This window comes from Nanorana parkeri, unplaced genomic scaffold (genome assembly GCF_000935625.1).
Source record: "Nanorana parkeri isolate BGI_ZX_2015 unplaced genomic scaffold, ASM93562v1 scaffold1389, whole genome shotgun sequence".
NCBI classification, from domain to species: domain Eukaryota; kingdom Metazoa; phylum Chordata; class Amphibia; order Anura; family Dicroglossidae; genus Nanorana; species Nanorana parkeri.
Genome location: NW_017307657.1, coordinates 192,489 through 205,831, shown reverse-complemented (window position 1 = coordinate 205,831; position 13,343 = coordinate 192,489). Strand labels below are relative to the sequence as shown.

The following is a 13,343-nucleotide window of genomic DNA, read 5'->3' as shown; positions in this document are numbered from 1 at the left end:
GGGGGGGGGTTTCCTGTAACGTGTCCCCAAAAATGAATCTGGATACAGATACGAGTGCGTTGTCTTCTAGGCTAAAGATGAACGAAATTATCACATTTTCTACTGTATGCTGAAAGGGATGCCACCAGATCAGAAGAAGAGGTTGGGACTTGGACATGCCACTGACTTCAACTACCTCTGTATGGTGAGTGGGTACGAGGAGGCTGTATGTACCATAAGGGTCACTAGATGGGGCACCACCAAGCCTCAACAGACTGTGATAACCTCATTTTCCTCATTTTGTTTCTACTGTCCGCCATGGGACATTTGTGGCTAAATTCTAGGGGGTTATTCACGAAAGAGCCGAAGGATCCAGCTGTAGTTTCGGCTGATCCTTCGGCTCTCTTCGGTCGCTGGAGCCTTTCAGTTCGGTCGAACCGAAGGGCTGCTGTACGGGGTATGCACAATGCCCCTTACAGCAGCCGCAGGCGGGCAAGCGGCTCAGCCGAGCCGAAGGCATATGCTTCGGCTCGACTGAGCCAAAGTGACAGCTGCAGTGGGGAGAACGGCCTGCCGAAGCTGAAGCTGTCTAGAATGACAGCTAGGCGGAGCCAGCCGAGATCTCACGGCTCGCTCCTCCCAGTTGTAATGAGAGATCAGCGTCCCCAAATGACCTGGGGACGCTGATCTGTCATTAAACGATAACAACTGGGCGAAGACATGACATCACTGCTAGCTCTGCCCAATTTTGTTTGTTTTTTCTTAAAAATATGTAGTTTTTTTAAATTTTCCAATTTGTTATGATTTTTAAAATAATTTAGCCACTTTTTTTTTTCTTTTCACACTTTTTACACTTCTTTTCTATTCTGCTCGGTACCACAGAGGGACCGAGCAGAATAGCGGAGCCAAATGCCGCTCAGCAGCATTCGGCTATTCACTCACTGCCGTCCGGCCCCTATAAGAATAGGGGCGAACGGCAGCGAGTGAGCTGATCCAGATGTTGGATCGGCTGAGTCGAAGTCCTTCTGCACTTCGGCACAGTCGAACATACAGAGCATGATGGGCTGACCGAAGGCAGCTGATGTACGGCTGATTTGAGCCGATTTACAGCTAAAACAGCCGTACAAGCCAGAAGTGAATAGCCGAACAGCATTCGTCTCACTTCACTTTGGCTGGATTATTCACTCGGTTTCCTTTGGCAGCTTTGAATAACGCTGCTAAACTTTCGATTTAAATCATGTAAATACATTGCAGGGGCATCAAAACAAAGGTGTGCAATGTCTCACAATTCACTTTCCCTAAGGTGCCCATACACATTACAATTATCTGCAGATTTTCTGTGGTCAGATTGAAAAAGTACAACAGCTTGGCTCAGGTGGAGATTACTTCATCCACACAGTTTAGCGTAGATGGAGGAATCTGTTGCACCTTTTCCACCTGACCACAGAAAATCTGCAGATAATTGTAAGGTGTATGGGCAGCTTTAGAAAATGGCCACAGCGTGAGTAGAGAAACCTGTCTCCTGATAGCATGCTGCAAAGAAGTACCCTTGCCATTAGTGCAGAAGCAGTGGTCTCTCTGCAGATGTCTCACACCCCTCTGCTGAAATGACATTGACAGGAGATCTCCAGCTCTGACTCAGCAGGGGCATGTCAAACCTCTGCAGAGAGACCACTGCTTCCACACCGTAATCAAGGGTCCTTCTCTGCAGCATCCTGGCAAGGGACAGGCTTTTTCTATTGAGACTGACTGCCTACTTGTTTTGATGCACCTGGAATGTATTTAGCTGATTTAAACTGAGAGCTCAGTTAGGCGTTATGTGATGCACACTAGGGGTTACATGGCAAACAGTGACTTCTATAAAGGGCCACATATTTTATTGTTGAGAAACAGGATTGTAGCAGCTGAAGAAAATCATATTCCAGGCAATAAAAGTATTCTACTTTGTTGTGAGGGCTGGTTTAAAGTCTGAAACTACAAATCCTACCATGCCTTTGTCTCGGGAGAGATATCTGTACTGTCAGATTCTTGAAATACCTCATGGGATTTGTAGTTCCATAACAGCTGAAGTGCCGAGGTTGCCTACCACTGACTTAGAGGGCTAGTTAATGCTTCAAGGCTTGTGGAATTGAGAAGGGAAGCAGCACAAGGCGTGCATGGGGACTGCAGACTCGGGTAGAAGAATTGAGTGAAGGAAATTTTATATCTAATAATAAGATGAAAATATTAGATTTTAAAGAGAACCAGTCAGTGTTTCTAAGACTCTAATCTACAAGTCTTACCTCTCAGGGGGTTTATGTGTGCTGTTATTCACTTGTTTTCTTATCCTGTCTGAGCAGAAATGTCTGTTATATATAAGGACCCCGATGGAGACTGACCTGCCTCCTGCCTGAGCCCAGGGCCAACAGATACTCTGTTTAGGCTGCTCCTCGGAGCCATGTAACAAAACAGCTAGGACAAACTCGGTATATCAAAAAAATTTGACTACAGAAGTATTTAAGAATACAAGCAACTTCACATGGACATACAACCAATTGGTCAGTAATAAAAACCCTCTGGGAAATATCTGACACAGAGCATTATTTGACCTATGGACTTGCAAGATGTAACCTAAGCTGTATAAATATCCATATGCAGGGACTAATTAATACCCAGGTGACCTGGTGTCAGATCACCCAAAGTAAGACATGTGATCAACATAGTTGGAACATCAAGCTACATGTGAAAATCCTAATTACATACATTGGTATTCATAATATATAAAGGTGGCTCATCTGCATGTCCTGGGCATCGGGAGATAGGAACTCCACACCCCTGCTGCCCCCTACTCCCTGCTGCCCCGAGGCCGGGCCTTGGTGGGCCTTGTGAGAAATCCGGCCCTGGACACAAGTTAATTGCGTTCAACCAATAGAAATGGCGGGAGTGGCCAAAGCTAAAACTGTCATCAACAAAGCTTTTAGATTTCTTTTATGAAATGCATACAGCACCATTGTTCGACGATTGTATGGGTGTCTTGTATCAGCACTGAGCTCAGGCCAGAGATGGGACAGCCTGATGCTTCTATTTTGACAGGGAAGGAATACAAGTGAATCATTAAAACACAAGTAATGCCTTAGATATGAGCCAGCACTTTTACACATTTTAAAAATTGGAGATTCTTGTTATTACACATACCTATTGGTGACTGGTTCTCTTTACAAGTTGCTTAGCGCAGGGACTGATAGAGAGGCTTCAGGATGGAATGAGAGGCAGGCAGGCTGATCTCAAACATTTGTAATGGGACAACACCTGGTACGCATGTTCTTTTTCTTGCAGGGCAACTGTACGACTTGTGATGGCAGAGATGACAGTAAGGAGTATGCTAACATTCGCTCAGCCATGAAAGTCCTAATGTTTACCGACACCGAGAACTGGGAGATCTCCCGACTCCTGGCTGCCATACTGCACATGGGGAACCTTCGCTATGAAGGTAATGATTATTATAATGCTCAGCGATCTATGGTTTCAGTCCCTCAAACATATATTTATTATCATAAGTGTAATTTGCAGTTTGTTTAGTTGCACCCATGTAGTCATTTATTGACTGGTAATAAAAACTGTCACAGTTTCTGGTGAATGGATAGTCTCTAGTGAATGGATAGGCTGCATTCTCAGTGATGTCACCAGTCTCTAGTGAATGTATAGGCTGCATTCTCAGTGATGTCACCAGTCTCTAGTGAATGTATAGGCTGCATTCTCAGTGATGTCACCAGTCTCTAGTGAATGGATAGGCTGCATTCTCAGTGATGTCACCAGTCTCTAGTGAATGTATAGGCTGCATTCTCAGTGATGTCACCAGTCTCTAGTGAATGGATAGGCTGCATTCTCAGTGATGTCACCAGTCTCTAGTGAATGGATAGGCTGCATTCTCAGTGATGTCACCAGTCTCTAGTGAATGGATAGGCTGCATTCTCAGTGATGTCACCGGTCTCTAGTGAATGGATAGGCTGCATTCTCAGTGATGTCACCGGTCTCTAGTGAATGGATAGGCTGCATTCTCAGTGATGTCACCGGTCTCTAGTGAATGGATAGGCTGCATTCTCAGTGATGTCACCGGTCTCTAGTGAATGGATAGGCTGCATTCTCAGTGATGTCACCGGTCTCTAGTGAATGGATAGGCTGCATTCTCAGTGATGTCACCGGTCTCTAGTGAATGGATAGGCTGCATTCTCAGTGATGTCACCGGTCTCTAGTGAATGGATAGGCTGCATTCTCAGTGATGTCACCGGTCTCTAGTGAATGGATAGGCTGCATTCTCAGTGATGTCACCGGTCTCTAGTGAATGGATAGGCTGCATTCTCAGTGATGTCACCGGTCTCTAGTGAAGGGATAGGCTGCATTCTCAGTGATGTCACCGGTCTCTAGTGAATGGATAGGCTGCATTCTCAGTGATGTCACCGGTCTCTAGTGAATGGATAGGCTGCATTCTCAGTGATGTCACCGGTCTCTAGTGAATGGATAGGCTGCATTCTCAGTGATGTCACCGGTCTCTAGTGAATGGATAGGCTGCATTCTCAGTGATGTCACCGGTCTCTAGTGAATGGATAGGCTGCATTCTCAGTGATGTCACCGGTCTCTAGTGAATGGATAGGCTGCATTCTCAGTGATGTCACCGGTCTCTAGTGAATGGATAGGCTGCATTCTCAGTGATGTCACTTATCTTTGGTGAATGGATAGGCTGCATTCTCAGTGATGTCACCGGTCTCTAGTGAATGGATAGGCTGCATTGTCAGTGATGTCACTTGTCTTTGGTGAATGGATAGGCTGCATTCTCAGTGATGTCACCGGTCTCTAGTGAAGGGATAGGCTGCATTGTCAGTGATGTTACTGGTCTCTAGTGAATGGATAGGCTGCATTCTCAGTGATGTCACTGGTCTCTAGTGAATTGATAGGCTGCATTCTCAGTGATGTCACCGGTCTCTAGTGAATGGATAGGCTGCATTCTCAGTGATGTCACTGGTCTCTAGTGAATGGATAGGCTGCATTCTCAGTGATGCTCCTCTTCTACATCATGTTCCATATTTAATAGTATCTTCAAATAATCATTATTATTTTTGCAGCCCGAATGTACGATAACCTGGATGCCTGTGAAGTGGTTTATTCCACCTCATTGACTACAGCTGCAACATTACTGGAGGTTAGTTGCACAAAATGTATATTTCCGATTCTGGTGCTGCTTTGTAAACCGAGTAGAAGACCTGCCCCTTGCAGTGGAGAAATCATGATTTCAAAAATAAATTCCATATAAACAGATCAATGATTGGATTCTACATCATATTGCTCATGGTAGTATAAACACAATCTTTCATTACAGAAATCGAGATTCAAGCCCCACCCTCCATGATAACATACCCATGTCTCCAATGACACCATACTGTATAAAACCGGTGCTCTACAGCCTCTGATAAGGAAGGAGTCACCGCTCTCATTAGGAATCTACAATGCTTATGATGTGAAAAGGAGACTCCCGGCCATGGCTCCCATGCACTGGTCCACTATTGGCCTTGGCAAGCACACACTGGTCTTCTGTGACAGCGGCTCCCTCCTCCGCTGCCGAAACCTCCCTCCTCCCCCCCCCGGCTTCAGCACTTCCTTCACTTCTCCTCGGATCCCCACTGCATACAGGCAGGGGAGAGCAGTGGGGATCCAGAGGAAAAGCTGCAGGCTGAGCCCCCTGTGTGTGTGGCTGAGTGGCGGAGGATCGGTAAATATCAGTGATATGTACCAATCCTCTGTGCAGAGCAAACACTGGAACTGGAACGATCAGCTAATCACTCCAATGTTTGTAAATAACCAGGGACACATAGTACTATGTGTCCCAGTTATGAATGAACAGGAAGTGCTTTACATAATTTCCTGTTCATTCATGATTTTCTCAATGGGGAGTAGAAACTGTTTGATAGTAAATATTTTCTGAATGAATGGAAAGCCTCTGCACTTTCCATTCATTTAGAGACTGCCGAAAAAGAGATTGAGGACTTTGTGTCCTCAATTTCTTTTTCTATTTTGAAAGGGAAATATCAGGGATCTGTTTAGACCCCCAATATTTCCCTGAAGCCCCCCCTTCCCCTTTTTTTTCTTGCGTCGGGTGCAAAAGGAGCTAGCTACGGCTCTGTCAACTCACTGAGACAAAAGCACTTCCTACCCGGCTGATATCAATTAGGAGAGAAGAAGAGTCATTGCTCTGAGCTAGTGTCAGCTCCCTCTATGGCTAATCTACCAAATACTGAAACCTGGTAGATCAAAGATGGAGATGGATAAGATTTCAGTGATTAGCGTACATATGCTTTTACAGGTGGAACCTCAGGACCTCATGAACTGCCTCACGAGCCGAACCATTATCACCAGAGGAGAGACAGTGTCCACCCCTCTCAGCATGGAGCAGGCCCTGGATGTCAGGGATGCCTTTGTCAAGGTATTGAGCCGGCCTTCGTATGTATGACATCGGTTTTTGTTATATATGACATGTATTGTCTTGTGTAAACATTAGAAGAATGAGAGCGTCACAAAACGTAAATGAGTCATGTAAAAATGTATTTTTAACAACAAGAGATCAAAAACCCAACGCGTTTCGAGGGATCAGAGCTGCCCCTTCATCAGGGCTAAGAAACAAGATGATATAAAATAATATAGAGTGAGGATCTAAAACTACAAAACATGCATTCTATTGTAAAATAACTTAAAGCGATATTAAAGTTAAAAGGTTTTAAGCGATTTAAAATGCTGTTTAAATCTCTCATAATGGATGCTGCTCCTTGATGTTTAAAAGTTTTAGCTTCCTGCCGAATCAGCTGGTCCCCTGAGCACTGATCCTGATGTCCTGTTTTAGGGTGACTCCTTTCCTATGGAGCCACCCTTGTGTGTGATAATAAGCTGTGTGTCTCCACAAATACACAGTATAAAGAGTTATGGACACCGGCACTCCAAAGTAGAAAAACGTCTTTTTCTCACTTGTTCTGCCTGATGAAGGGGATCCTGTGTGACCCCGAAACGTTGCAATAAGTGTATTGTTGCATGATGCGTCAATAAAAGAAGTTTTTCTACTTTGGAGTGCCGGTGTCCATAACTCTTTATACTTTGCCTGGACGGTGGCCATCCGTCGACTACTGATGCACCCAACCCATTCATCAAGGATTTAGCGGTAAGGAGTGCAATGGGTACACTGACTATCCACAAATACACAGACACAGCAAGGCAAACCACTCCCCCCCTCGTCCCTGCTCCTCCTTCCTCCCTTCTTCAAGCTAGTAGATGGATGGCTGCTGGAGACTGCTCTGTCCCTTGTGATCTTGTACTGGACAAGAAGTTCAGGGAAGCCAAGCTGAGAGAGTTGGAGCTGTTCAGAAACATGATGACTGTAAGTGCTTGGGCAAAAATGTAAAGAAATACATTGCCAGGCAATGTATATTTGTTTGATCTGGATTCATTATTGAATCTAATTAAGGATTAAATACTACTTTAATATAAAAAAAGTTTACATAGGCGATATACATTATAAAAGTATATATTGTACTGTAACAACATCTACTGTATTCGGCTATAATTATACTCTCATCAATTATTTTAATAATATTCTATAATTATAATGAAAATAGGAACAAAAAAAAAGAGAGCATCTCATGTAATATATTATTATTATTATTATTATCATTTTACACATTTGGTTGTAGCCATTATTTCTAGTAAAATAAATGTTTTTGCAATACAATATATTATTATTAATGTTATTCTTCTTATAAATTAGGTAATTTTACAATGTGTGTTTGTAGTTTCAGATCCTCAGTTTATATTATTTCATGTGATCTTGTTTCTTAGCCCTGATGAAGGGAGAACTCTGAGCCCCCGAAACGAGTTGGAATTTTTACCTCTTGTTGTGAAGAATACATTTTTACTGCACTCATTCAAGTTTAATGGCGCTCTCGCCCTTCTAATGTTCTACAGATTACTCCAGTGGTTCTCTAGGACACCTCTAGGGCACTCCACCAATATTTTGTCTTTATCGGCATGCTAAGATCACGCCTACAAGTCTCATTATTTGCATGAGCAATCTTAGCACGTGCAGTTTGAGCAGTATCAGGTGGTAAGTAGTGACCTGCGTTCTTTTCTGGCATGGCAGGGCATATATGGACGTCTGTTCGTATGGATCGTGGAGAAGATTAACGGCGCCATTTACCGACCTGTCTCCCACGAGCCCAAAATTTCGAGAAGATCGATTGGCCTGCTGGATATATTCGGGTTTGAGAACTTCACTGTAAATAGGTAGGCTTGCCTCGCATTTGCTAAACCTTTCATGATGGAAATACTTTGTAGACAAGTACGTTTCGTTCCGAATCAAAATTCAGACACATTTTCTGAAATTCGGATACATCCGAATTTCCGAATCCCAATGCATCCGAATGTGTCCGAATCCGAATTTCTGATCCCGTTCGAATTTCATTCGAAAACGGAACTGAAGCGGACATGTGACTTTTCTGGCCAATCAGATGTATTTTTTGGGTTTAATGCCTCTGAATGGGTCTACACACAGGTTTTCGTTACAGCAACATGGGAGCCATATACAGTATTATATGTATATACTGTATATGGCTCCCAGACCCGAATAGAATTCAGGATTTGAATTTTCAAATTGCATTGTGTAACTCCTGAATGCCATTCGGGTCTGGGAGCCTCAGCTTTAGTATTATATGTATATACTGTATATGGCTCCCAGACCCGAATAGAATTCAGGATTTGAATTTTCAAATTGCATTGTGTAACTCCTGAATGCCATTCGGGTCTGGGAGCCATATACATTTTATACTAAAGCTGAGGCTTCCAGACCCAAATGGCATTCTGGAGCTCCCCAAGGCAATTTGTAAATTCGGATCCCCAATGCCGTTTGGGTCTGGGAGCCTCAGCTTTAGTAATATATGTATGAGGCTCCCAGACCCGAATGGCATTCAGGAGCTCCCCGGTGCAATTCAGAAATTCGGATCCTGAAAGCCATTCGGGTCTGGGAGTACTTTAGTATTAATATCTGTATACGGTTTTCTGTGGTATTCGCAACGAATATTCGTAAACTCATCCGAAACGAAATTCGGTTTTCGTCCGAAACCCGAACCGGATTTAATTTCAGATCCGAATTCCGAAATAACGAAGTATCCAAACCGAATGTTTCCGCAGCTTACATGTCTAATACATAGGGCAGCTCTTCTTCTCAAAGTGCCAGTTGCCTGGCTGTCATGCTGATCCATTCTTTCTGAGTTAAAGAAGAACTCGGGGCAGAATAAAACGTAACCCTTGCAGTGGGACTACCCCCGCACTTTGGATGTGGAATGTCCCTCAGTGTCCTCACAATTCGGACGAATTTTCAGAAATTCGGACACATCCGAATTTCCGAATCCCAATGCATCCGAATGTGTCCGAATCTGAATTTCTGTTTCCGAATTTCGGATGCCGTCCGAATTTCATTCAAAAACTAAACTGAATGAGACATGTGACTTTTCTGGCCAATCAGATGTGTTTTTCGGTGTAATGCATCCGAATGGGTCTGAATAGGAATTTTCGTTACGGCAACATGGGCGTATAGTAAACACTGTATAGAACATGATGACTCATTAGACCTTAGACTGCCGGAGCGGAAGGGGAGAGAGGTTGCTGGGACCAGTCTTGCAATCAGATGAGATCGAGGATCGGGTGAGTATATGTTTGTTCTTTTAGACCAGGTGTAGCAAACCTCCGGCCCTCCAGCTGTGGTGAAACTACAAATCCCTTCGGTAGTCATGTCTGTGGCTGTGAGAATCTTGCAATGCCTCATGGTATTTGTAGTTCCACCACAGCTGGAGGGCTGGAGGTTTGCTACCCCTGTTTTAGACCCTAGACCAAAATTAGTACTTAACCCTTGAAGTACGGGGGTAGCCCCACTGCAAGGGTTACGTTTTATTCTGCCCCGAGTTCTTTAATAAAACCAGAAGAGGAATGCAGATCATGAAGTCTGACTGCATCATGACTTCACCGGCTGCATATTTGCTCCAGGCCAGTGATTGAAACTATGCCGAAGTCGTAGGATCGGCTTAGAGCCAGGCAACTGTCATTTCCAAATGGAAGTCAGCAGTGACGGCATGCTCATTTCTCTCACAATGGCTTTCCTTTTGGAAGTCTTCTCTACTAAGGAAACATGTAGGTCAGGGGTAGCCAAATGTCGACTCTCCAGCTGTTGTGGAACTACAAGTCCCATAAGGCATTGCCAGACTCTAAAAGCCATGGATATGGCTCCCAGAGGCAGGTGCATGATGGGATTTGTAATTTTACCATAGCTGGAGGGCTGAAGTTTTGTTCCCACTGATTTAGAGACTTCCATTGCTGACCTCTTCTTTTGTATGTCAATTGCCTTGGTGTCATGCTGATCCAGAGTCTTCAGCTCTTGCAAATCAGAGGTTCTGACTGCATGTTTGCTCTGGGCCAGTGACTAAGGATGTCCTACAGCCAGAGGATCAAAATCTGTGCTGTGTGATACAGCTGTGTACATTTTAGGATTGGATGGGCTGAGAAAGCAGCTCTCTTATATGTCTTTAGATGTTTGTCCGCAGTTCAGGTTTAACTCTTTATTATACCGCCTGTTGCAGCTTTGAGCAGCTCTGCATCAATTTTGCCAACGAGAACCTGCAGCAGTTCTTCGTCCGCCATGTGTTTAAGCTGGAGCAGGAGGAGTACAACCTGGAGAACATAAACTGGCAGCACATCGAGTTCACTGACAACCAGGACGCCCTGGACATGATCGCCCTTAAACCCATGAACATCATCTCGCTCATCGATGAGGAGAGCAAGTTTCCAAAGGTACAGAAGCCATCCTATAAAGGCCCGGTGTCCAGATGTGTCCCCTGCACTCCTTACAGCATTAAGGACCTTGGTAAATCGCGGTGCTTGCAGTGAGAGATCACTGATGGCGCCGTGCGGTATCAAGTCTTGAAAATAAGGAAGATCACCAGCACCCCACGGAAAACTTTTGTTTAACTTCTTGTGTGTATTCATTGCAGAAGTGTGTCACATGAAAAACCAATGTTCCGGGGCCACGCAGGTTCCCTTCATCAGGGTGACATAGTTGTCACTATTAGGGATGCACCGATATATCGGCCGCCAAAACATATCGCCCGAAAATGTCACTTTTGGCTAAATGCCGAAAGTGCCATCTTCCGGGCCGATACATGGGCGCATCCCTGCTTTCTTTCCTCTCCGCTGGGCGCTGCTCTGTGTCCCAGCGAGGAGGAGAGAAAGTGTCACAGGCGGCCGAGCGCTACGGGAGGCGAGTGCTGTGAGCGGTCGGCGTCTCTCCTCCCACACCACTCAGCCTCCTGTCACAGATCGGGAAAGCGGTGTGGGTGCGGAGAAAGCCAGTGCTGTGAACGGCCGGCGTCTCTCCTCCCTGCACCGCTCGCTCAGCCTCCTATCACAGTCCGGCAGAGCGGTGTGGGGGCGGAGACAGCCCGCGCTGTCACAGGGGGCTGGGCTCTCCTCCCTGCACCGCTCGCTCAGCCTCCTGTGACAGCTATCAGGAAGGAGAGCAGTACAAGCAGTCAGAGTTCAGTGATCGCTGAGTGTTTGTATTTAAAATAAAAAAACAGTTTCGGTTTCGGTCTGACATTTGTTTTTTTTTCGGTTTCGTTTCGGTTTTGAAATTTTCATTCCGGTGCACCTCTAGTCACTATGTCACCCTGATGAAGGGAACTTGTGTGGCCCCGCAACGTTGGTTTTTCATGTGACGCACTTCGCAAATAAATACACACAAGACGTTATAAAAAGTTTGCCGTTGAGTGCTGGTGATCTTCATTATTTTCAATCCTTTAAAGGCCTTCAATCCAAGATTAGAAAATAAGGGTCATGGTCATCAATCGGCTATTATTTCTGTGACAGTCCACCCAAAACGGTCTTCAGTTATGGGCACTGACCCACCCAGAGGCTCTTGGGGACTCTTGCTAACATCTCCCTGCCAGAGTTCTAACCTTTATTGCATTTTAATTTTTTGTAGTTTAAGATAAATATGGAATCCAGCATGGTGAGTGAGCAGATTGAAGCTAAGGGGGATTGAGATTCTGCCCTTTACCATACTTTGCAAAGGAAGTCATCAATGGTGGAATCCATGTTTTACATGGAAAAGGATTTCCTTAACCAAAGTGCAGTGAGTTCATTGTTTGGGAACTGCCATGGACGGAGACAATAGGTACAGGTACCCAAGGGTCTGGACTTCCATGTTGTTACAGCCCCTTTACAGATCAATACTTCAACATTTGTGCCCCCTACACCAGTGGCCTCACAAGGCGGCCCGCACCCGGGAGATGCCATTGGAGGGGTGACACCAGTGGCGTTCCAATCACCATAACGACCCAGGCGGACGCTGTGGGGCCCGGGCACGGGGGGGTCCGACCAGGACACCCCCCTGATGCCGTGCGGGCCGCCTGGGTCGCTATGGTTTCGAACGAGCCGATGTTCAGTTCACTGTCGGTGATCTGTGCAGCGCTGCGCTCGTCTCCACAGCCGCTGCTGAGTCAATGAGAGCCAGCAGCGGCGGTGGAGGAGGCTGGATCCGGCAGGGGAGGAGGAGGCGGGCCCGGGGTCAGCAACAGAGAAGGAGGCGGTGACGGAGGAGGAGGCGGGCCTGGCGACAGAGGAGGGAGCGGGCCCGGCGACGGAGGAGGGAAGACAGAGGAAGAGGAGGCGGACAGGTAAGGAGTGTGACCAGCCCACCTCAGGGTGACCCTGCAGAGCCCACCATATAGAGTCTATGGTGGGCTCTGCAGGGTCACCCTCAGGTGAGCTATGTGAGATCTCAAGTGGGCTCCTCTAGGGGTGTAACTAGAAATCACAGGGCCCCATACAAAATTTTGCTCTGAGGCCCTGTGATTTCTAGTTACGCCCCTGGGTGACACCAAAATGACTGACAGTCATTTTGGTGTCACCCACTCTGAAAAATCGGGCACTCGGTCATGCTCGAGAGGAGGGGAACCAGCGGCATACCTTATCTCGCCGGGTGAACGTCCCCTCTTCTCTCTGCCGGCGTTCATCACCAAGATGGCCGCCGGCCGGTAACAGCGGTACAACGCGTGATGTCATCACCCCGCCTCAGGACGCCTCTGTCCTACACACAGGCTAATCAGGAGGGGATCCGTGTCTGTCCAGTTTTTTCCTCCATCGAAAGAACTAAAACTGTCAGACCCATATTGGTCTATGGGGAGCCAGATGTCCATTTACATTAGATTACCCCTGATCTGGCATGATCAGGGTCAGCGAAATGGACCTCTTTTCCGTTTGTTTTTCCGGACCTGGCTGGAGTCGGGGGTAACCAGGTGTAA

General features: G+C 46.0%; 1 protein-coding gene across 1 annotated transcript in view; it reads left to right on the top strand.

Moving 5' to 3' along the window:
- Nucleotides 1-13,343, top strand: part of MYO7A (myosin VIIA) — a 111,334-nt gene that overhangs the window by 16,418 nt on the left and 81,573 nt on the right. The window contains exons 7-12 of the mRNA XM_018569759.1: nt 71-184; nt 3,295-3,448; nt 5,079-5,155; nt 6,314-6,433; nt 8,135-8,277; nt 10,623-10,833. Of these exons, the coding sequence (XP_018425261.1) occupies nt 71-184; nt 3,295-3,448; nt 5,079-5,155; nt 6,314-6,433; nt 8,135-8,277; nt 10,623-10,833 (819 nt within the window). The remainder of the gene's footprint in view (nt 1-70; nt 185-3,294; nt 3,449-5,078; nt 5,156-6,313; nt 6,434-8,134; nt 8,278-10,622; nt 10,834-13,343) is intronic.